Below are 24,846 nucleotides of genomic sequence, written 5' to 3'. Positions count from 1 at the left end.
TACAGAAAAAACTGAGGCAGAGAGAGGTTGAATTATCTTGTTTAAGATCACAGAGCTGGCAAATGGCAAAGCCAGGATTCAAATCCCAGTGATCTGGCTTCAGTCACGTAACTTTTTGCATCTGAAGAAGTGCTAGACTAAATCAAAACAGCAATAAAAAGAAATTAGTACAGGAAATCTAATGAGAAATGCTACAACACAGTGGAAGAAAGGAAATGGGACGATTGGGGCAAAACATGGTAGATGGAGATGACAGGACAGAAAAAATGTGGTTACAGAACAGATAAAGATCATTAACAGAGACTATCCTAATCCCACCCACTCCCAACTGGCTCTCTAGAACACGAGCTAACTAAGAGCAGACATGAAAGGGGGAGCTCAGGGAAAAAACACTAAGACAACGCCATTTTTCTAAGTAAAGTAAAATTAGCATTCAGAAAGAGTGAACCAAGAAAAATAACACCATCACGGAAATGAAAGCCTCAGCAGTAGCCAACAAAGTGGTCGCTGCTGAAAAGATGGTAAGAGTCATGAAAGCAACCCTGGGGACGGTGGGGACCCGTTGCTGACTCAGGGGGTGGAGTCTGCGGCTCTTGATCTCGGGATTGTGGGTTTGAGCCCCACGTCGGGTGTAGAGTTTACTTTAAAATAACCAAAATTTTTAAAAAGGAAGGAAGGAAGGAAATGAAGGTGTATTAAAAAAAAAAAAAACAAGAAAAAATGAAAAAGAATAAGGGCAGCTGGGTGGCTCAGCTGGTTAAGCATCTGCCTTCGGCTCAGGTCATGATCCTCCCTCTCCCTTCCCCTACTCACGCTCACAAGCGCACGCTCTCTCCCACTCAAATAAATAAAATCTTAAAAAAAAAAAAAAGGAAAAAAGCAAAAGTGTAAGAGGATTACTAAAACAAATCCAAACAACAACAACAAAAAAACGTGCAGCAACAGTAGTTATAGGAGATCCAGGGTAAGCATAACTGGTATCTGAAAAAGAGAACCAAGCATATAGAACAGAAAAAGATGTAAAAATGGACTAGAAAGAGCTGGGCCGAGGGCGAGTTAACTCAAAGACACAGTGTCCTGGCTTCTCCAATCACAGCTGCCTAGGGACAAGGATAACCTTGGGACCCCCAAAGGGAATTAAAAAGCTTGGGGGCTGCTGAGATCCCCATGACTCCTGTGTGGGTTACAGGTTTATTGCCTCTCCGCTCCATAGTCACCCCGTTTGCTTGCTCTGTCAAGACGGATCTGAGCCCGGGCATATTTGTGCATATTTTTCTTTGCTGGTTGGCATGATACGAGCTCTGTCAGTAGAAGGTGCTGGAGAGCCCATGCTGGAGGAAAATGGGATTTTGTTTCTGGGTTCCAGTGTGTTCTTCCGGGTAGACTCCAACAGCACACCTGGCTTCTCCAGGTGTTTATACATCATAAACGATGAGCAGAGGCCAATAGCGGCCCTCAGCGCCCAGCCTGGGCAGCTGCATAGCACAGTGCCCTTGGTGAGACCCCTCTGTGCAAAGAGACCCCAACCCCCAAGAAGGCTGGTTTCCAGCCAATCCCACCATGCAGCATCACAGTAACTCATCGGTGACCCAGTAAGCCATCATCATGTCCACTGCACCCCAAAGTTTGTATCTCGGCCTGCGCCAGGTGTGGGGTAGACTGGGGAGCTCTTCACTGAGCACTCTCTCTCAGCCCCAGGCCTTATATGTGCTACGCCTAGATTCCTTTGGGGTTCTCTTTACTCCTTTAGAAAAGCTTTATGGAGGTATCCTTCACGTACCATATGATTCAGCCATTCAAAGTAGACATTTCAATGGCTTTTGGTATTTTCACATAGTTGTGCAAACATTACCACAATCAATTTTAGAACATTCCCATTACTCCAAAATGATATCCTGCACCCCTGAGCTGCCACCCCCTGCCCAACCTCCCATTCTCTGAGTCCTAAGCAACCATTAATCTACTTTCTGTTCTATAGAATAGGCAAATGTTTATAGGCATGTCACATATATGGAATCATACACTATGTGGTCCTTTGTGACAGGTTCCTTTCACCTAGCCTGATGTTTTCAAGGTTCACATACGTTGTAGCATGGATCAGGGCTGCATTTCTTTTTAGCGCCAAAAAGCATCCCACCATATGAACATAAATTACATTTTACTTATCCAATTATCAGTTGATGGACGTTTGGGTTATTTCCACTTTCTGGAAAAATTATGCTTCCAGGAACACCAATGTACAAATTTTTATATGGACATAAATTTTTAATTTCTCTTGGGTACGTACCTAGAGAAGGACTTGGGTACATCTAGGAGTGATATATACCTAGGTCACATGGTAACTCTCTACATTGAACTGTTTGAGGAAATGACAGCTGAGCTATTTCATGTTTCCATCAGCAACATATGAGAATTCTGATTTCTCCACACCTGTGCCAACACTAGTGATTATCTGTCTTTTTGATTATAGCTGTCCTAGTGGGTGTGAACCAAGCAAATGAAACAATATACATATATATTATTATAAATATATAATAAATTATATATAATATATAAATTATATATAATACATAAACACATATGGGTATATATATAAAAAATGGATCATCAGAGAGGCTGGGGTGGGGTAAGTGTCTCATTATAGTTTTGCTTCCTATTTCCCCTATGGCTAATGGTGTTGAACATCCTTTCATGTGCTTCTTTCTTTCCTTTTTTTTTTTAAAGATTTTATTCATTTATCCAACAGACAGAGATCACAAGTAGGCAGAGAGGCAGGCAGAGAGAGAGGGAAGCCGGCTCCCCGCTGAGCAGAGCCCGATGCGGGGCTGGATCCCAGGACCCTGGGATCATGACCTGGGCTGAAGGCAGAGGCTTTAACCCATTGAGCCACTCAGGCGCCCCTCTTTCTTTCCTTCTTACTAGCTGATCTCATGTTACTCCAAATTCTTGTTACAGTTAATAATTCTTACACTAAGTTTACCTGCTAAAAGTACCATGTGGTTTCTCTCTCCTGACTGGACCCAGACTCCTGTAATACAGGTGGTCAGTGACTTTCTAAGTAGAAATTAGATATCCACCCAGGTTATAAAAATAGAAGACAGAAGCGGAAGGCTGAAAAATGTTTTGTCTCTGACTGGATGCTCCCTTCAGAAGCAGCTAAGTAAAAGCCAGGTTGGTGGTGGGAGGTGGGTGTGGAGGGATCCAAGGGAACACAATCTTCAGTTCATCTTTGTTTTTACCCAAAAAATAAACAAGCGAACAAAATGACCCTTTCTGAATAGGAGCTGTTAAGGTTTGGTTTTAAGGGGGTTTTGCTTAATGGTGTCCTGGGGACAAGGTTGCGGTAATGATGTTTTATCTGGAAAAGGTAAATTCTATGTGTAAGATTAAAAACACTGAATGCAATCAGTCTTGAGAAAATTCAACCGGAATGTTTGAAGAGACAACCCTCCTTTGCCTGGGCCAGCTGAGATCAAAGAGTGGAGGCTGGTGTTGAAGGGGGCTGGGAGATGGCCGTGTATCCTAAAACACCATAAACTGAAAGCAGTCAGCAACAACACTCACACACGGGCACGCACGTCAGGGTTCCAGGGACACCAGCAAGCCCGGCCGGCCCCCGGCCCCTGCTGTGTGCGGCGTGCGAGCACAGAACATGGAGCAAAACCATAAAAACATGTATGGGGGGGGGCGCCTGGGTGGCTCAGTGGGTTAAGCCTCTGCCTTCGGCTCAGGTCATGATCTCAGGGTCTTGGGATCGAGCCCCGCATCGGGCTCTCTGCTCAGCAGGGAGCCTGCTGCCCCCTCTCTCTCTGCCTGCCTCTCTGCCTACTTGTGATCTCTCTCTCTCTCTCTAATAAATAAATAAATCTTAAAAAAAAAAACATGTATGGGAATTTAAGAAGTTTAAATTCAAGATACTGTTTCTCTGGTGAACAAGGAAAGAGATGAGAAAAAAATACATAGGGGCACATTTACTGGAAATGCAACATTCTATTTTTTTAGGCAAAACAAAACAAAACCCTGAAGCAATATGGCATATTAAGACTTAGTGACAGATGTCATTATATTGTTCTGTTGTTGTGAGTGAAAAGTACATCATTAGGAAACATCATTAGGAAACATTAGGAAAAGTACATCATTAGGAAAATTAGGAAACCCTGGCTGGCTCAGGGGGTGGATCGTGCCACGTTTGATTTTGGGGTTGTGAGTTTGAGTCCCATGTTGGGTGCAGAGATTACCAAAAATAAACAAACTTAAAAAAAAATAATAAAAATCTGAAAGAAAGAAAAGGAAGAAAGGAAAAAAAAGAAAAAAAGAAGGGGCACCTGGGTGGCTCAGTCGGTAAAGCATCAGACTCTTGATCTCAATTTGGGTCTCCAACTCAGGGTTGTGAGTTCAAGCCCTACGCTAGGTTTCACGCTGGGCAGAGCGCCTACATAAAATAAAATAAAATCTTAAAAAAAAAAGATTTCTGGAGTGAAAGGCACAGTTTGCTGACCATTACTGGCAATGGCAAGTATCTGTTAGCAGTATGCTACTTAGCAGATATTCCAAAAGTACTCACACGACTGTCCTTTCAAGGTAAAGAACATGTTTTTTGTTTTTTTTTTTAACTTTTTATAAAAGATTTTATTTATTTATTCAACAGAGATCACAAGTAGGCAGAGAGGCAGGCAGAGAGAGAGGGAGAAGCAGGCTCCCCGCAGAGCAGAGAACCCAATGCGGGGCTTGATCCCAGGACCCTGAGATCATGACCTGAGCTGAAGGCAGAGGCTTAACCCACTGAGCCACCCAGGTGCCCCTAGAGAACATGTTTTAACCAAAGCTAGAAACTAGTTACTTTTTTTTTTTTTAAGATTTTATTTATTTATTTGACAGACAGAGATCACAAGTAGGCAGAGAGGCAGGCAGAGAGAGAGGCGGAAGCAGGCTCCCTGCCGAGCAGAGAGCCCGATGCGGGGCTTGATCCCAGGTCCCTGGGATCATGACCTGAGCTGAAGGCAGAGGTTTTAACCCACTGAGCCACCCAGGCGCCCCTCTAGTCCCACTTATTGACAAGACTGTCTTTCCCACTGAATTTCAGTGGTGCCCTTGTTTTCCAATCAATTTCTACAAAAAATAATCTTCCTGGGATTTTGATTGGGATTGCAGTTAAGCATGTGTTCCATTTACTTACCCCCATAATCTCAGCAATATGAGACTTCCAATTCTATAACATGGTATATTACTTGATTGATATATATATCTTTAATTTCTCTTCTTGAATATATATATATATATATATATATTTTTTTTTTTTTTAATTTTATTTATTTATTTGACAGACAGAGATCACAAGTAGGCAGAGAGGCAGGCAGAGAGAGGAGGAAGCAGGCTCCCTGCGGAGCAGAGAGTCCGATGCGGAGCTTGATCCCAGGACCCTGAGATCATGACCTGAGCCGAAGGCAGAGGCTTTAACCCACTGAGCCACCCAGGCGCCCCACTAGTTACTTTTTTTAAAAGAATCTGTGCTGAGCGCATTTTGAAAACTGACGTTTTCAACAGACTCTTGATTTCAGTTCAGGTCATGACCTCAGGATTGTGAGATCAAGCCCTACATTATGTTTCACACGAGGCGTGGAGCCTGTTTAAGATGCTCTCTTTCTCTCTCTCTCCCTCTGCCCCTCATCCCCTCTAAAACAAAAAGCAAAAAACAAAATAAAAAACAAAAACTGATGTTTAGTAGTATTTCCACCTTATTTCATTTTGTTGCCAAAAAGATATAAAAGTGTCATGTACAAAAACTCTTACATCTATATGTCGGCAGATCTCAAACTGGTCCAGAGACCTGTAAGGGTCCCCAAGGCCCTTTCAGTAGATCCACGAGTTTAAAATTATTTTCATAATAATTCTCAGACACCATTTGCCTGTTCACTCTCATTTTCTCACAAGAGTCCAGCAGATTTTCCAGAGGCTACATAACATATGATGACAAGTGACAACATCACTGTCCTCACAGCTAATGGAATGTATGGTGATATTCTTATAATTTGAAATTTTCTCGGTAAGTTTTAATACATTAAATCCCAACAGACAAAGCCCACAAAAATGGAAGTTCTTTGGGGTTTCAATAACCTTTAAACTTACAAAGGAGTCCGGAGACCAAAAACTCTTAAGAATAGCTGCCTTACAATTTACTCTTCACATACTTTAAAGACTTAGTAATAAAGTGTCAACTGTGTTTCAATTAAAAAACAACAACAACAACAACTCAGGACGCCTGGGTGGCTCAGTCGGTTAAGTGTCTGCCTTCGGCTCAGGTCATGATCTCAAGGTCCTGGGATAGAGTCCCATGTTGGGCTCTCTGCTCAGTGGGGTGTCTGCTTCTCTCTCTGCCTACCACATACTCTCTCTGATAAATAAATAAAATCTTTTTTAAAAAATAAAATAAAATGGGGGTGCCTGGGTGGCTCAGTCTGTTAAAGCCTCTGCCTTCAGCTCTGGTCATGATCTCAGGGTCCTGGGATCGAGCCCCGCATCGGGCTCTCTGCTCAGCAGGGAGTGCTTCCTCCTCTCTCTCTGCCTGCCTCTCTGCCTACTTGTGATCTCTGTCTGTCAAATAAATAAATAAAATCTTTAAAAATAATAATAATCAGGGGTACCTGGGTGGCTCAGTGGGTTGAAGCCTCTGCCTTCAGCTCAGGTCATGATCCTGGGGTCCTGGAATCGAGCCCCGCATCGGGTTCTCTGCTCGGTGGGGAGCCTGCTTCCCCCTCTCTCTCTGCCTGCCTCTCTGCCTACTTGTGATCTTTGTCAGAGAAATAAGTAAAATCTTTAAAAAATAATAATAATAAAAATAATCAAATCAAATCAAATCAAATCTCAGTGGTGGAGCACCTCGCTGGCTCAGTCTGAAGAACATGTGACTCTTGATCTCGGGCAGTGAGTTTGAGGCCCATATTGGGCGTCGAGATTACTTATATTAACTAATTAATTAATTAAAAAACTAAACAATGGAATTTTCTTTTCTTTTTTTTATAATTTTTTTAAAGGCTTTATTTATATATTTGACACAGACAGAGAGAGTGAGAGCACAAGCCGGGGGGTGGGGGACAAAGAGAGAGAGGGAGAAGCAGGTTCTTCGCAGAGCAGGGAGCCTGATGCTGGACTCGATCCCAGGACCCCAGGATCATAACCTGAGCCAAAGGCAGATGCTTAACTGACTGAGCCACCCAGGGGTCCCAAATTTATTTGTTTTTTATAAAAATTTTTAAGTAATCTCTATATGCAACATGGGGCTCAAACTCATGACCCACAAATCAAAGATCACACACTCCACCAACCGAGCCAGCCAGGTGCCCCAGTCATAGAATTTTTTAACCCATTCAACATATTTCAAACAAAAGGTTTCAGTGGGTGGGGCACCTGGGTGGCTCAATGGGTTAAGCCTCTTAACCCTTCAGCTCAGATCATGATCCCAGGGTCCTGGGATGGAGCCTCACGTCAGGCTCTCTGCTCAGTGGAGAGTCTGCTTCCCCCTCTCTCTCTGCCTGCCTCGCTGCCTGCTTGTGATTTCTCTCTCTGTCAAATAAATAAATAAAATCTTAAAAAAAAAAAAAAAAAGGTTTCAATGGGTTTTTAAGTCATGTCAAAAATACATAATGCCATCTTTCCGTGATTTTGTAAGAAAAACTGACATCAAGGAAAAGGAGAAAGGCACTGCCAAGTAGACAAATAATGAATGGTAAGACAAGACGACAGTAGATGACATTTAATCAGAGTAAAGTAAATTAAGTTGCACAAGAGCTCGGAGGGGAGGAACTCCCCATCAGTGGGGATGACCAGGGAGGAACCTAATGGAAAACAAGTCTGATTCAAGCCCCATTATCATCTTTAAAACCATGCTCCGAAGAAGACTGAAGAGGAGCAAAACTTCAGGGGGACACAGTCAACGATGACAGGCCAAAGCAGCACGTGCTCCAGCCGTACGTGCAGTGTGCACATCGGAGCAAAGCCGGGGCAGGAATGTGTGCCCTTGTGCACGCGTGGCTTCCGGGTGGGGGCGGGAGCAGCTGAAGAGCCATATATAATTTGTTGGCATTTAAAGAATGTTTAAGTCGGTGTGCTATCCATATCGATGCTTCCCTTCTAGATCTCAGAATAATCCCCCATGCCTACCACTCCCAGACCAGCACTCACCAATCACTTAAGATATAGAAATAAAACCACAATGTGGGCGGTGGTTATCTCCAGGAGGTGGGACTGAAGGCTGAAGGAGCACCTACCACGAACCCAGTAATATTCTAGACGTTAGAAATCTTAAAACTGTTATTTTTATCACAGGAGGCCCCTTATGTTATCTAATCATGCCGGGCTTCCTATCTGCTTGTATCCCCAGAGCGGCAACCTTGCAAGGTAGGGATTTTTTACCCCATTTCACAGATTTGGAAACCAACAAGACACAAGGGGTTCTGCAGCTTGCCCAAGGTCATACTGCAGAAACCAGGGAAACCAGGACGGAAATCCTGGTCTGTGGACCCCTGGAAAGGGTGCTGCCCTCCACCCCCAGGAAAGACCCCGAGGCCCCACTCACATCACCACCCCTGTCTATCGGTGCCCTCCCTCCATTCACCTCACTCTCATCTCTCCCCAGACATGAACATTCTATGACTCTTGTGTAGCAGGGCATGGGACCACGGCTACAAACCTCAGAACTTCCCCTGTCAGGGAAATGGGGCACCCACTGCTCTGCCTCCTCGACATGCAGTGACCCTCCTAAGGAACAAAGCTGATTTCCTACCTTCAAATCCTTCAGTGGCTTCTACTCCTCTGCAGGATAAAGCTCTGACTCCTGAACTCAAAAAACCTTCGCAAGGTGCCTTTCACAGCCTCCACACACCCCTTCCCTCTCCTGCCACTCAAGTGTCCTCAGGATGTAGCCACACTCGCTCGTGTTTCTAGGCCATTACACACATCATTTCCTGTCAGAAAGCCTTTCAAACCCACATCCACCAAGCTAATAGCCAGTGATTCTTCAAGACCTAGGTTAGGTGTGAACCTTTCTGGAAAACTGTTATTTATACTCCCAGTGTGATAGCCAAGTCTCATTTTGGAGATCCCAAGGGATCCTCAAACACAGCCCTTGTGACAATGTATTTTATCTGCCGGCTTACTGGCTTCTGGTCCTACCAGACTATAGGCTCCTTTAGGCCAGTGCCGTCCCTTTCTTAACTTACAATGCCATGACCTAGCACAGGGCCTTGCTAGTGCTGAAAACAGAGCAGAACAAAAGTTGATTTTTGCTCCCTGAGTGACATTACCGAGGCCAATATAAACAGCACAAGCACCTAACAGCACCTGCTCAGTTAAAAGGTGACTGGAGTGCCTTGTGTGATGGTGGACACAGACATACATACGACTAAATAAAATCAAATATGACAAACGTGAAAATAAGAAAGGTATGGTAAGAATGCTATCCAAGGGGGCGCCTGGGTGGCTCAGTGGGTTAAGCCTCTGCCTTCGGCTCAGGTCATGATCTCAGGGTCCTGGGATCAAGCCCTGCATCAGGCTCTTTGCTCAGTGGGGAGCCTGCTTCTCTCTCCCTCTCTGCCTACTTGTGATCTCTGTCTGTCAAATAAATAAATAAATAATCTTCAAAAAAAAAAAAAAAAAAGAATGCTATCCAAAGACAGGGAAAAAAAGGTAGGAAAATTTGAGGGAAGCCTTCTACTTACATTCCTAGGTTTGCTCAAAAGTGTTTTTCAAACCCTGCTGCTGCTGGTGGTGATACTCATGAACACGACTGCTTACTCCGAACCAGGTACTATGCAAAGCGCTTTACATAAACCAACTCTATTGATTCACCCTGCGTATTTTACTGATAATGTCAGGCTCAAGAAGACACTTGGTCAATGTCAGACAATTAGTGGCGGAAACAAGATTTCAACCCAGATCTTATCTCCTGCACCAAAGCTCCAACTAACACTCTATGTTTCTCTTCTTTATCAAAAGTGAAATCTCAGGGCACCTGGGTTACTTGGTCAGTTAAGCATCCAACTCTTGGTTTCAGCTCAGGTCATGATCTCAACATCAGGAGATCGAACCCCGCCATCACGTTCTGCACTCAATGCGGAATCTGCTTGAAATTTTCTGTCCCTCCCCAACTCTCTCTCAAATAAATAAAATCTTTAAAGAAAAAAAAAAAAAAAGACTCTCCTCCCTGAAGTTTGATGGTCTCAAGGAAACCCAATTTAACCAATGTTAAACTAAGTTTCCTTCTTAGTTTAGTTATACAAGTGAAAATGTACCTCCAGTTATTTCATTCCTCCTAGCTAAATTACTTGACTATAACTCAACTTTTCTGGGATGCCTCAGGACCATTCCTGTGTTCACTACTGAGGGCAATATAGAACAGTGATGCCCTTGGCATGACTCTGCTGGGACTAGGGTACACCAGCCTGCCCAAGTACCAGCAGCCCTGGCCTGTGGATGTGTATGTACAGTGCCTGTCATGGAGTCCCAACTTCCCTATCCAGCTTCCTCCCATACCTAGCTAGAGATCCTATTTCTTGCTATTGTCAATACGCTCGTCTCTAGCAGGCCATCTGATTTTGCTACCTCCAATCTTCTATGGACTGTGGTACTCATAAAAGATGCATTAGTCCTTCCTGCTGCCCACCAATTAGATCTGGCTCTTTGCTTCCCAGGCACATGCTAAAGTTGCAATTCCCTGTTTTTTGTTTTGTTTTGTTTTGTTTTAATTGTTTGAGAGAGAGACAGCATGCGTAGGGGAGGAACTGAGGGAGAGGGACAAGAAGACCCTACACTGAGCACAAAGCCCAATGCGGGGCTCAACCCCACGACCCTGAGATCATGCATGATCTGAGCTGAAATCAAGAGTTGGACATTTAACCAACTGAGCCACCCAGGTACCCCTCCCTGCTCTTCTTTAAAGTTAGGTTTGGCCATGTAACTTGCCTTAGGAGATGAAATGTGAACGAAAGTGACATGTGCCATCCAGGGACCATGCCCCCTAACCACCATCTTTCACTCAGATCAAAATGATCGCTGAAACACCATGTTCGGATGGAGTTTCCATCAGCCTGGGTCCCTGAGTGATTGTGAGGAACACAGTTCCCTGGGCACTCATGCTAGTGAGAAATCCGCTTTTGTTCTGTTAAGCCACTTAAGTCTTAATGGATTTTTGTTAATGCAGCCTAATCCAAGCCCTCCAGATCAATACATCAGATCATCAGATCTCTCTTTTTTTTAAGATTTTATTTTTGGGGGGTGCTGGGGTGGCTGAGTGGTTAAGCATCTGCGTTTGGCTCAGGTCACGATCTCAGGGTCCTGGGATCAAGCCCCTTGTTGGATTTCCTGCTCATCAGGAAGCCTGCTTCTCCCTCTCCCACTCCCCCTGCTTGTGTTCCCTCTCTCACTGTGTCTCTGTCAAATAAATAAATAAAATCTTTAAAAAAAAATTGTTTTGGGGGCAGCTGGGTGGCTCAGTTGATTAAGCAACTGCCTTCAGCTCAGGTCATGATCTCAGGGTCCTGGGATCGACCCCCTCACCAGGTCCTTCTCCCTCATCTGCTTCTCCCTCTGCCCCTCCCCTCTGCTCATGCTCTCTCTCTCTCATTAAAAAAAAAATCTCAAGATTTTATTTTTTCTTTTTTTTTTTAAAGATTTTATTTATTGATTTGACAGACAGATATCACAGATGGGCAGAGAGGCAGGCAGAGAGAGAGGAAGGGAAGCAGGCTCCCCACTGAACAGAGAGCCAGATGCGGGACCCGATCCCAAGACCCTGGGATCATGATCCAAGCCGAAGGCAGAGGCTTTAACCCACTGAGCCACCCAGGCGCCCCTAAAGATTTTGTTTTTAAGTAATTTCTACATCCAATGTGGGGCTTGAACTCACAACCCAGAGATCAAGGGTTACAAGTCCCTCTGACTGAGCCAGCCAGGTACCCCTCGTCAGATCTCTTAATAAGGAATTCTCTCACATAAGTAACTTTCTTTACAGATTTTATGATGAACATTTTGTTTGTACAAAGAATTTTCTTTGCATCCATCTTGGTTTAAAGCTGTGTTCAATATAAAACCCACCTGTCAGGGGCGCCTGGGTGGCTTAGTTGGTTAAGCAACTGCCTTCGGCTCAGGTCATGATCCTGGAGTCCCTGGATGGAGTCCCACATTGGGCTCCCTGCTCAGCAGGGAGTCTGCTTCTCACTCTGACCCTCTCCCTTCTCATGCGCACTCACTCTCTCTCTCAAATAAATAAGTAAATCTTAAAAAAAAAAAAAAAAAACAAGCCTGTCAAGTACCTACTATATACAAAACACTGTGTTAGATGATGAAGACTGTCTATGCTCTGAACAAGTTCAGTTGTTCCCATAGATGGGAATTTTATAGTGCCCTCAGGAGGTAGCAAAATCAGATGGCATGCTAGAGTCTGCATTTTTGGCACAGTTGTCAACATAAAATGTTTTAAAGGAGAGACAAGTCCCATCTAGATGGGAAGAAAAGTACAGGGAAGTTTCACAAAGGACCTTCCATAGCACATGGCCCTGAACATGGGTAAGAACCAATAATTAGAGATTCAAGGGGGTCATTTAAGATAGAAAAAGCAACATCAACAAAGATATGAAGCACAAACAGCAAAGCACAAAGAGCAAACAGTTCTACTGACCTGGAAAAAATAACAAAATCTAAGGGAATGCAAGAAATGAATTTACCCATAGTGTCTCTGCCAGTCTGTTCTGTGTTAATTCAACCCACAATGGGGAGCTGTTAAAAGTCTTAACTAGGGAAGTGAGATACCTGGAAGTGAGAGAGCAGTACACAGCATAGATGGCGGGGGGGGGATGTTGGGGGTGGAGTTCCTACAATAACTCAACGGCATGGTATCAATGACCCCAAATAAGACTGATGACAGCAGAAATGGAAAGCAGCAGATGACAAAAACAGTGGGGAGTCTAGCCGCAAGACCTGGCAACAAAGTGAACACAAGGGGAGAGAAGGAAGGCAAGAAGGCATCTAGAGGCCCCAATCCTCAATCTCAGTAGTCACAAGGACTGTCGGTACACACAGCTGGGATTAATCAGAAAAGTGACAAGAATGAACGAAGTGCTACTGTCTATCTTTCTAAAGGCTAGCTGGAGTTACATGCTTCTACCTTTTTATCCTTTGCTCTGCCTGAGACAAAGTTACTTCTCCATCTGATGCCACCCACCTACCTTTTTGATACAAACTTACCTCCCAGTTTCTCTAACAAGAACCTCCTGGAATCACCCATGAGCATTTCCCCTTCTCCCCTGCCTCCTGACCATCCTTTCTTGTATCTTCCGCTCTTCTTATTCTTCATCCCCCAGGCTTACCCAGTCATGTCTTAAGGCAAGCATCAGCTTCCCTGTGGAACCTTTCTCAAATATATGGGTTTCTTCTCTTCCCAGATTCTCCTACCTACTGTCTAGGAATTCTAGAGGCAATATGACCAGTTATCAGTGTCCTGTGTGCCCTGTTTTCCCACAACTATCTCTTAGGCTAATCAGAACAAGTCTCTTACCTTACAGGTCTTCAGTTCCCCCACATTCTTACTGACTTGCACATAATATGTATTCATGAGACACTACTGATGATCCAAAGTCAATTACTCTAAGAACATGCACGTCTTATTCCCTCTTTAATAATTTACTTTTATTTAACCACGACCACACACGTAGACTTGCAAAACAGTGAGATTCATCACTTAATACTTCAAGATATCCTAGAGTGAAAAATCTTTCATCGTAGGAGCTGTTACTGCCTTAAGAGGTGATCTGAAAACACAGTTTGGTCATAAATTTTTGTGCCGGCTTCCTTTTAATCTTTTTGACTTGAAGGTATGCCAAACAGCTCAACGATCATCACTCCAAAGTGATTTTGACTTAGAGATAGCCTAATTTTCCATGAGGACTACTTTACTTCCAGGAACCTAATAAGTAATTTTGTTTTACCTTCAAGTTCAACTAGGTATAGTATAGACAACTCAAATTACATCCACAAAAAAGTTCCCAGTTTTTACAAAATAACAGCCGCTTTCATTGGTCTCTCTCTCTCTCTCAATTTGATTTAGTTCACACGTTCCACTCCTCCCTCGTTTGTGAGGGAAGCGCAAACAGAAATGAAGTTTACTGAGGAATCTTAAAAATGAGCAGTGTCAAAAAGAAACCCAAAACATTCGTGGGACACCATCCTCCCCAAACCTGCTCTCATCACGAAGATATTTCGTCTTGCAAGCAAGATTCCCGAATTAACAATGGGGAGAAGTGCCAGAAGGAAAGGAAACCAAAAAGGCGTCCTTTGCCTATCAAACTGACCCGGTCCCCCGAATGTCTGGCTGCCAGGAAAGCAGTAAGCAATGACAACCGCTACCCAGTGCGCTGCAGATTCCCGCTCAAGCTTTCCCTGGACTTTTCCTTCTCCTCTTCCCACAGCGGAGGCCCGCTCGCCCGTCCCTCCTCTGCGCCAAGGTGCGCAGCGCTGAGGGGTCTCGCACGCAGGTGACCTCACACAGCGCGGCCCGGGTCCAGCCGTCCTCCCCCGGGGCCTGGCTGTCCGCCCCACCTTCCCGGACGAAATCGCCCGGGGCCCGCAGTCCGGGCCCGAGCCCCCAGTCCAAGCTGGACCTCACTGCTCGGGGATGAGGGGCGCAGCTAGGCCGTGCCCCCAACCCTCCCTTCCCCAGCGCGAGCGGGCGGACTCCGCGCCCGCCGGGACCAGGGGCGGCGGGGGAGGGGAGGGTGGCGCGGCCACCGTTACTGCGGTGGCTGCTGCGCCCCGACGCGCGCACGACTGGCCCTTACCGCAGCGGAGAGGGAGGCAGCGGGGAGGCGGCGCCCGGCCCGACGCGGGCGGGAAGGCGAAGGCCAGGGCGCAGGCGGCCGCAACAGCCGCGGGGGACCCCGGCGGGCGCCCACGACGCGGTGGGCTGCATGGGCGCCGCCATAGTGGGGACGCAGCGGCGGGCGGAGCGCGCGGCCGCGACCCGGGGACGACGCGACCACCAATCCCGCTCTCCGCCTCAGCGCCCTCGCCGGGGGTCGGGCATCCGCGGCCAATCGGGCCGCGGGAGCCGGGCGGGGCGCCGGGCTGACCAATGCAGAGCTGCGCTGCGGCAGCGGGCGAGCGCAAGCTCGTGGAGACCCAATAGGCACCCGCACCCCCAGTTTCCCGACCCGCCCACCCCACCCTCAGCGGGGACCCGGGCTGTGGGAGGTGCGGAGCAGCGTCCGGCCGAGGCGGCCCGGCCTGCAGGTCAGCGGGGACACCTCGCCTCAGTTTTCCGGAGCACATCCGCCGCCTGGAGCAATTCTCCTCCCCCGGCTTCATGGCCGGGAGAAGAACGTCTGATGCCCGCGGGCGTGACCCAGCTCCTCGGGAGCCTGTTTCCTCGCAGGCGCGCGAAGGGCCGGCGGCCGCCCGGGCGCAGATGCAGGCTGGCCACCATCATTCCACAAGGGCCGCAGCTGCCGCCGGGTGCCCGGCTGAGCGCCGCTGGTGGGCTCCCTGAGGCCCAAGGTTTGGCAGCCTCTACGGGCTGGGCGACCCTGCCCTATCCTGTGGCGTATAAGGAAACAGGGTTCCCTGCTGTATTGCCCATTTCAGTGTGGCAGAAAATGCTTAGTCCGCGCACAGGACCACTCGCCCTGCAGCTCCCGAGGTCCCAGCTCTCTCCCACCCTACAGTCATTCCCGCCCCTGAACACCAGCATATCCACCTGGAGCACCATTTGAAACGTTTACCACCACTGATGGGATGGACAGAAGGGAGAAGGTACTGTCAGGCTGCGATCCTTGGTTGCCAACCCAGAGATGCCACCTTAGGAAAGGAGGGCAGTTTGCCCTGACAAAAAGGCTTCCCTGGAATCCATCAGAGGATGGACTCCAGCCTGGGCCTGACTGCACTGGCAGGCAATGAGGAAGAGGCCTGTTCTGTAGGATTTGAGCAAGTTTCATCCCCTCTTTAAAATTCGGTTTCCCCGGAGTTATTACTTAAGCCAAAATCCAGAGTGCATAATGTCTAGAAAGGTCAGCTGCTAAGAGCTTTGCTTGGGTTAGACCAGGAACTTCAGCCCTGCAGGTCCTTCAGCAGGAATGGGGATGGAGATGGTGGGGTCTGTGAGAGGTAGGAGGGTCTGGGACCCTGCCAAGTCTAGAGAAGTGTGTTCCTTCCCTTCAAAGATATGTGCTCCCAGGGCTCAACAATCCATTAAGACCAGTCCCACCTCATCTCCCAAATGAATTGTTGGATGCTGGACAAAAATTCAGCTTCCCTTTCTTGGCCCCAGGAGGGAGTTGGCATAGAAAACTATCTTTGAAACCTGCAGCTCCTCCCTTCCCCCCCACAATCAGACACCATGTAGCGACCACCTCCCAAGCCCGGGATATAAAGCAGCCTTGAGAATTGCTGAGCTGACCCAAGCCTCTAGCCCCTAGACAGGCCATGAAACAAGTGCCTGGTCATCCAAGGGCCAGCTGGGAGTCTGGCTCATAGTCACTGGCGCCTCCTTGCCCTGCTCCTGCTCCATCCTCAACCACCTATACCCCAGGAACCCACCAAAGGGACTGGATCCTCCAGGGAAGTTTCTCACCAACTACAGGCAGCTCAAAGTAGCTTCAAGACCCCACTGGATCCCACTGGGGGCCAAGTCCCTTAAAACGCTGTTAGGCTGGTTCCACAGTTTGCATGGAACACATGATATTAAGTTGGACCAGCCCGGTGAAGATAATCAAGTGTAGCAGAAGTGAGAGACCAAACCCTGTTTGACTGTGAAAGTGGTCTGGTCCTCCATTCCCTCCTTCCCATCCCTAAGGCAAAGGAAACAAAACAAGGTGCTCAGAGCCACAAGTGCCTCTGCCTCCCATGTGTCTGTCACCTTGCCTGGTCTAGCACACAGCCACGGGACCAGACCTTGACAAGGAACCCATCGCTTTTAGGATAGCTTCCTGGGTCCTGCTTGAGTCTTCTTAAAATACCTGGCCCTGGGGGCACCTGGGTGGCTCAGTCGTTGAATGCCTGCCTTGCGTTCAGGTCATGATCCCAGGGTCCTGGGATTGAGCCCAGCATTGGGTTTCCTGCTCACTGGGGAGTCTGCTTCTCCCTCGCCCACTCCCACTGCATGTATTCCCTCTTGCGCTGCCTTTCTGTCAAATAAATAGATATTAAGAAAAAAAAAAAAAAAAAACCTTTAAAATACCTGGCGCTGCTCCAGAATTTATGACTAGATATACCCCCAGCCTGACCCTGGGCCACTCAGGCTCCTTGGGGCAGACACAACCAATCCTCTGCTCAACACATTTTATTGCTAAGGACAAGGTGATGCACCAGTTTTCAAAATAATTTGGTTTATAGCGTTCATACGTAACAAAAAACAGGGAAGTATTATAAATCTGATTCTTGTATACACAGGGTATAGGTGTGAAGCCCTCCAATCCTGGGCCCAGGCAAACAAATTCATGAGGAGCAAAAACCTGTTTAACCCCTTCAGTGTTGCCCTCCATTCCCACCCCCACCCACAAATCAGCTCCCTCCCACCCCCAGACCAGGGACATGTCTAAACCTGCCCCTGGTCTCCAATGGCCCCAATTCATCTTAACCCTCCCAGCCCCTGCATGATTGCAATTTTCTGTTGACAGAATCACCCACCAGGCTCTGCCTGCTTCCATTGTTAAGAACCCCCTTCAGGGTGTTCCCCAGCCATACCCTCTAATACTGTGCCACAGAGGCTCTGTGCCTAGCATGAACAGGCACACACCCATGTTACCCCCAGTCTTCTCCTCCAAGACAGGACGAGGAGGCATTAACTCTGTGACATCTCGATATGCAGCTTTGCCAGCACTCCCTTGAGGCAGTTCCAGGGACAGACAGATGCCACACTCCATCTCCAGCCAACCCCCAGGAGCCTTTACTCAGCTCAGCTGAGGGCAGAATTTCACATTTTGTTGCCCTGGACAGGCAAAGAAGAAAGTAAAGGCCAGGGGCTGGCAGAAGCTGGTCCAACCACACACACACACACACACACACACACACACACACACACACACATACATAAATACAAAAGGGGGAGGGAGTAAACACCAGCACCTCGGCCTCATTGGTGCAGGTGACTGTTAGGAAGCTAAGTCCTAGGCAACCAGCCCGGCCGGCAGTCAACCCCACTGCAGACCAGGGCCAGTGCAGCCCCGAGTTTCAGTGCTCAGCCCTTCAGCGGGGAGATAGGCGGTGGCTGCCACACGTCCAAGAAAGGCTGTCCTTTCACTACAGCGGAATGCGACGGGGAACAGGGGCGTGAGAGGATGATGGGGTCGGTTATTCCATTCCTTTTCGTTTTACAACTTCACTCGCAGAGACTTCAGAGTTCCAAGTGTCTGCTGTGCTGTGGAACCCCAGAGTGCTGTCGCCTTGATGGCTGGGCACCTGCTGGCCCCCAGAAGCACCTACTCCATGATGGCTCGGTATAGTGCAGGCTCGATGTAATCCTCCCGGTATCTTGAGTTGATCACTCGTTGCCGTTTCTTTTCCTGCTTAACCTCCTTCTCCGTGAAAATCTCATTGAAGCGCATGTCGGAGGCTACAGACTACAGAAGAAAAAGCAAGCCAAATGAGCACTCTGTAGCCAACCACCCGGAGGAAAGAACAAAAGGACACACCCTTGCTTTGTTCGCTCCCTCCCACATGGGAGCCAAGGGCACACAGAAAGCACACTCACCAGTCAATGGCATACAGAAAACACACTCAGCAGTCAAGGGCACATAGAAAACACGCTCACCAGTCAAGGGCACACAGAAGGCACACGCACCAGTCAAGGACACACAGAAAACAGGCTCACCAGTCAAGGGTACACAGAAGGCATGCTCACCAGTCAAGGGTACACAGAAAACATGCTCGCCAGTCAAGGGCACACAGAAAGCACACTCACCAGTCAAGGGCACACAGAAAGCACGCTCACCAGTCAAGGGCACACAGCAGGCACACTCACCAGTCTGGATTTGACCCTCTTGGGAAGCTCTTCATCCAGCGTGTACACGTCATCTCTCTTAACCACAAGCTGTGAGCCATCCTCAAATTCCACCTACCGAGTAAACAAAGACCTTTGGCTGTGATATCCCTGACTCCCTGGTCCGCTGTGCACAGTGGCAATTTCCTGCCATCAGAGGAAAGATCCAGAACACTGAAAAAAGGACTACCAAAATGAAGCCGCTTCTGGCAGACAGGACACAGGGCAGACGCACGCTCTGAAAAGGTTACTAACCGGTGAGCTCTCCCTAGAGCTCTCCTCAAGAGGAAACACTGAATCAATCAAGTATTTCCCCAGCAGCCCACCCCCCAAAAAAACCTTTGGCTACCTGGTACATCTGGATGGGGTGGGAGGCCACAAATTTGGCTCCGTAGACTTGGCCATCTGTCCATCTCACTTGGACCACTTCTCCTTCAGCAGGAGGACCCAACTGGAGACAGTCCTGACTCTGAGGGAACAGGAAGTGAGAAGAGTGAAAGGAAGATCCCTCATCACCATCTACTTAGGGAAGAAGGAACCAGGACAAATTCCTGCTCAGATGTCTGCCCAAGCAAGGCAGCTCTCGCTGGGCGGAAAGATACAAGTTAAAGAACTACCCGCTGAGTCCGGGTCAGCCCCGTATCTCTACTCCTGACGCTCTGAGGTGACATGACAGGAAAGGGCAGCCAGAATAAGCTTCCAGTAAACTTAATAAACACAGTGCCAAGATCAAGAATCCTTCTCACATTCCTTTAACTGTCCTGCTAAAGATCGGAGGACAGAGCTCTGCCCTGAAGAAATACTAGAATGAGGATCTCAGAGTATAAAAAACGTTATTCGCCTCTTTCTCTGAGTTGACCTTTGCAGCTATGGTGTAAAAGCTCTAACAGGTAAAACTGCTTATTTCTCAGCACAAGGCAGCGGCTGCGAGCATTAGCAGTTGTTATCGTACTCCTCACCGCTGTGCGCTAATTTAGGGGGGGGGAGAAAAAAAAAAGGAAAAATACCTGGTTTCACCTAACAATGTCTCTTGATGAAGCAGAAAAACTTGCTTTGTCAAACCTTAGTCCTTGAGTACATGTGAGCACTCAAAGGCGGACACTTTGGCCACCTGCTGAAGAACAATGGTGATCTTGAGGAAAAGCGCCGTGTAACCGACCTGTGAGCTGTTTTTTCATGGAGCGCTGGCTCTATTTGAAAAACTGGCTGACAAACTACGGTTATTCAGACTTGAGTACTGGCAGACATCCTCTTGGAAATGAATGAAATAAGCCTGTCACTTCAAGGAAAAGAAGTCATAGTACTGCCAATAATAAAACTTAAGCTTTTAGAAAAATTAGAACTCCAGGGAAGTTGTATCACCACACTAAGCTTGAAGCTTTGCCAAATTTAAAGATACTTCTGAGGGGCACCAGGTGAAGCACGTGACTCTTGATCTCGGAGTCGTGGATTCAAGCCCCATGTTGGGTATGGAGATGACTTAAAAAAAAAAAAATCATTTAAATAAATAAATTTATTTCTGAGCAGTTATATTAATAAATGTGGTATGTTGGGTTTTTTTTTTAAAGATTTTATTTATTTATTTGACAGACAGAGATCACAAGTAGCCAGAGAGAGGCAGGCAGAGAGAGGGGGGGAAGCAGGCTCCCTGCTGAGCCACCCAAGCGCCCCATAAATGTGGTTTTTGATACTGTATAATAAAAATTTAACATTTAGGAGCACCTGGGTGGCTCAGTGGGTTAAAACCTCTGCCTTCGGCTCAAGTTGTGATCCCAGGGTCCTGGGATCGAGCCCCGCATCAGACTCTCTGCTCAGCGAGGAGCCTGTTGCCTCCTCTCTCTCTCTCTCTGCCTGCCTCTCTGCCTACTTGTGATCTCTGTCAAATACATAAATAAAATCTTTAAAAAAAATTAACATTTGGAAGATCTTCATAGTCTAATGCATGAGTACTTTCTAAATACACAATGTATGATGTTATGAAATTAGGCATAAGTAAAGATTCATTCTCAGTGCAACATAAGCCAGTGGATTTTAATATAAGTTCACTTACCTACTTTCAGATTCCACCCTGCAACTAACTTTTAAGAAGCCACTCCTCATTGACTTTTGGTATAGTACCCAAAGAATAATCACAATGGTATGAAAGGCTATTAAAACACTCCTCCCCCTTCCATTTACTACAGAACTGTGTGACACTGAATTTTCTTCATATACTTTTAACCAAAACAATACATCACAACGGAATGAATGAAGATACAACATTAAAGAGATTTGCAGAATCTGGGGTGCCTGGCTGGCTCAGCCAGTAGAGCACGAGACTCGATCTCAAGGTCATGAGTTTGAGCCCCAAGTTGAGTGTAAAAATTACTTATAAATAAAAATCTTAAAAGAATAAGGAGATTTGCAGAATTGTAGAAAAATGGAATTCCTCCCTCTAATATTGCTTTAAAATGGTTACTTTTCAATTAAAAAACCCAGATTGTTTTAAGATTTTATTTATTTAAAAAAGATTTTATTTATTTATTTGACAGAGAAAGAGATAGCATAAGCAGAGGGAGCAGCAGAGGCAGAGGGAGAAGCAGGCTCCCCACTGAGCAGGAAGCCCAACGTGGGGCTTGATCCTAGCACCCTGGGATCATGACCTGAGCCGAAGGCAGGTGCTTAACCAATTGAGCCACCCAGACACCCCATTTAAAAAAAAAAAAAAAAAAAGGATTATTTTAAATCAGTTATCTCCATTTTAATTTCCAATAAACGCCGATAAACATTACCTCCCCCCCCAAAAAACAAAACAAAACAAAACAAAAACCTGTGGGGTCCTCAGTAACTTTTAGAAACAGAGTCCTGAGGTCACAGATTTGTAAATTAGAGATACCCCCACCAGCTTCTCAGAACTGGTATGAAAAGTGAGATAGACACCTGCCATGAAGCATTTAATATAGCGCCTGGTAGACTAGAAAAGCTTGGTAAGTTACACCTATTCTACTGCCACAGATACTATTAACATCATCTTTACTGTGACTTAAGTCTACCTTGTAACTAATGAATGTGGTTTTAGCAACTAGGTTGCTAATGCAGTATAAAGGTGGGAAATACCAGATTTGTTAAAGGCAGAAGTAGCTTCATCCCTCTACCTTGGTGCTCAGTCTAACATACGAAAAGGCAGAGTGAGGATAAGGGAAACTTGAACTAAGTCCTCAATACTGAGCCAGGAAACCTAGAAGTGTGGGTGTCGGTTGTCAATAACTTAAGCAGGCCAGGGATAGCTCCTAAGTAGTTCCTACTTGGCCCAGACGCCGTCACCTGTAAAGAACCAAACCAAGGGGCGCCTAGGTGGCTCAGTGAGTTAGGCCTCTGCCTTCGGCTCAGATCATGATCTCAGGGTCCTGAGATCGAGCCCCACATCGGGATCTCTGCTCCGCAAGGAGCCTGCTTCCCCCTCTCTCTGCCTGCCTCTCTGCCTACTTGTGATTTCTCTGTCAAATAAATAAAAAATAAAATCTTTTAAAAAATAAAAAATAAAAAAAAAAGAACCAAACCAGATTCTATGTCTACTAAGAGGGCACAGACAGGAAAGAGAGTTGGCTAATTCTCCAAAATCACACAGCTACTGATATGCAAACAAGCTGGTATTGGCCCCCTGGTCAGATTCCACTGCCTGCGCTCTTGCACTGCCTTACAGCCCCTTGCAAGGATGGCTTAGACTAAAGAAGCACGTTGCAAAGTACAGCAGAAAACAAAGATTCCTGTGAGCTTCCAGACGGAGCAGGGTAGCCCAGCAGCACACAATTTTCTTGGTGAGGAAAGACCAACACAAATGCTCCTTTCTGTTCAGGGAAAGACTGATGGAACTTCAGGCCGGGCTAGAAATGGCAGGCAGGCACACAGTCAGTCTGCCGGCCAGACCTAGAAACACCCCCAGCCCAGACCACCCAAGCAGCTCCTCGCAGACATTACCACTATGTCCTCGGGATAGAGATTGTCGCTGAAGGAACCATCATCAAAGTTGACTTCATAGAAGGTCTCAGTGGTGAGCCTGACCACCTCACACTGGTAGAAGCGCCCATTCTTGTGCTTGCTAATGACCTTCTGGCCAGCGGTGATGCTCTGCAAGGCCCCCTTGGCACGCTGGGAAAAACAGAGGCGGAGGTTACTCCCACATCCAGTTGCCAGGACTGGAAAATGGGGACCAAGATCAGTTGGTTTTTCTTTCCCAGGGAGAGACGAGCACGGAAATGAAAATGTAAAAAGGACTAAGGGTGGCAGGTGGACCTGGACTTTTCAGATACCCACACCTCTACAGGGATGCTACGAAACACTAGCATCCCGTTCTCCTCCATAAATGCAGCACCTCCTAAATTCCCAGTCCATACTGTCTTACACGGCCCGCCTAGTTCCCTTACCCCAGACTGTCTCCCAGAAGAGACCTTTGTCACTTCCTTACTGCTGCCTGACACGGACCTCTTCCCGCACCCACTCCTGCACACAGCTCAGACACAACAGGGTGGATACTCCTCAGGAGACCCAAGCCCAGGGCCCCAGACATTGCTCCACGCTCATCTCAGCACGAGCTCTACCCTCAGAGCTACAGCACAACGGTCAAGGTCCCCCAGAGGTCCTCAGCTGCTTGTGACCAGGGACTTTAAGGGCCCTGCCGGCTCTTATTCTGAACTTGCCCTTGATGCAAATGGTATCCCAGAGCATCTGGTGGCATCCTCTCCAACCACTCTCCCCCGAGTTCCCCAAGCACTGTTGCTCTGTCACACTGGCGGCCTTGCTGACCCTCAGCATGTGTGCTGAACAGGCCCACAGCTCAATCTTAGCCCCGCGGGGCCCTTCTACCGGAAATGCTGTTCCCCAGTCAGCTGCACACAGGCCCCCTCACATCCCAGTGTCAACCTATGGACACTGTGGCTTACTACGCCTCTTCCACTCCCCTTATCCTGCTATGTTTTCATCTACCACACTCCTCCCCATCAGATACACTGTATGTTTACATGTCTCTCCCAGTCTTTCGACTACATGTAGCAGGACAGGCTCAGTTTTGCCTGGTTCACTGGAACACTCCCAGCACCTACACGGGAACCTGACACGTTGTAAGAGGTGCTCAGTCAGTATTTGAAGGGTGAAAGAGTGAAAGAAATACTCAACGGTTCCCCCTTTTCTCACAGCACCAGGAGTCTACGGCTGCCAATTTAAGGATACGGAGAGCCGATGGCAATCCCCAAGTCACTGTCCTGACTCCATAACCAAACTCCTGCCCCCTGAGCCATGAAGGCTCAGCACAACCACACCCACCACCCCTCTAGTCTCTCCCTCACAAAGAATAGCTTCCCTCTTGCTGAGCTCCTCACCCACCTGATCATCTCTTGTGCTCAGTTAAAGATCTTTATGAAAAAGAAGAATCCAGTCAGCCAATAAGGCCTCTGCCATGATGCCACATGGTAGTGACGGGTTTGCTCCTCCAGACCAGTATCTCGTGTCCTGCACTACCATGTTCACTGTACTGCTGACAGGCTTTATCGCGGCCACTCTTATTCAACTCTAACTCCCCCAACTACAGTCCGGCTCCTGACCGCAAGACCCCATGGCGACTCTGCAGCATGGGGCACCAATGAACATGACACCAGAGCTGCCTGCCCCAGAGCACACAGCCCCCGCTTTGAATCCACTACCAGAGTAACTGTTAAGAAATATGGCTCAAAATCATAATTTTTGAGAAGTTCTCATCTAGCAGAAGAGGACTCAAACTCCCAAGAAGGGCAGTCCAGGGCCTCAACCACCAGCCCAGCCACATTCCTAGAACCAGTCTTACGTGTCTGTTCTCC

At 47.2% G+C, this 24,846-nt stretch overlaps 2 protein-coding genes across 3 annotated transcripts in view; both read right to left on the bottom strand.

Annotated features, from left to right (window-relative positions):
• LOC111142879 (ST3 beta-galactoside alpha-2,3-sialyltransferase 3) overlaps positions 1 to 14,956 on the bottom strand; it is a 187,856-nt gene extending 172,900 nt beyond the window's left edge. The window contains exon 1 of the mRNA XM_022496273.1: positions 14,826 to 14,956. The gene's annotated coding sequence lies outside the window, so the exon portion shown is untranslated. The remainder of the gene's footprint in view (positions 1 to 14,825) is intronic.
• A 2,396-nt stretch (positions 14,957 to 17,352) lies between these two features.
• LOC111143010 (lysine demethylase 4A) overlaps positions 17,353 to 24,846 on the bottom strand; it is a 44,930-nt gene continuing 37,436 nt past the window's right edge. Inside the window, exons 19-22 of one of the 2 annotated variants that reach the window (XM_022496406.1) lie at positions 22,976 to 23,146; positions 19,368 to 19,487; positions 19,001 to 19,093; positions 17,353 to 18,599 (exon numbers count right to left, since the gene is read on the bottom strand). In XM_022496406.1, coding sequence (XP_022352114.1) covers positions 18,459 to 18,599; positions 19,001 to 19,093; positions 19,368 to 19,487; positions 22,976 to 23,146 — 525 coding nt within the window. In that variant the 3' untranslated portion in view covers positions 17,353 to 18,458. Of the gene's footprint in view, positions 18,600 to 19,000; positions 19,094 to 19,367; positions 19,488 to 22,547; positions 22,882 to 22,975; positions 23,147 to 24,846 lie in introns of those variants that run through there. The other variant, XM_022496407.1, reaches the window with a different exon arrangement.

This window comes from Enhydra lutris, unplaced genomic scaffold (assembly GCF_002288905.1).
Source record: "Enhydra lutris kenyoni isolate GAN:26980312 unplaced genomic scaffold, ASM228890v2 scaffoldscaffold9, whole genome shotgun sequence".
Classification (NCBI taxonomy): Eukaryota; Metazoa; Chordata; class Mammalia; order Carnivora; family Mustelidae; genus Enhydra; species Enhydra lutris.
This window is presented reverse-complemented; position numbering and strand designations above follow the sequence as displayed.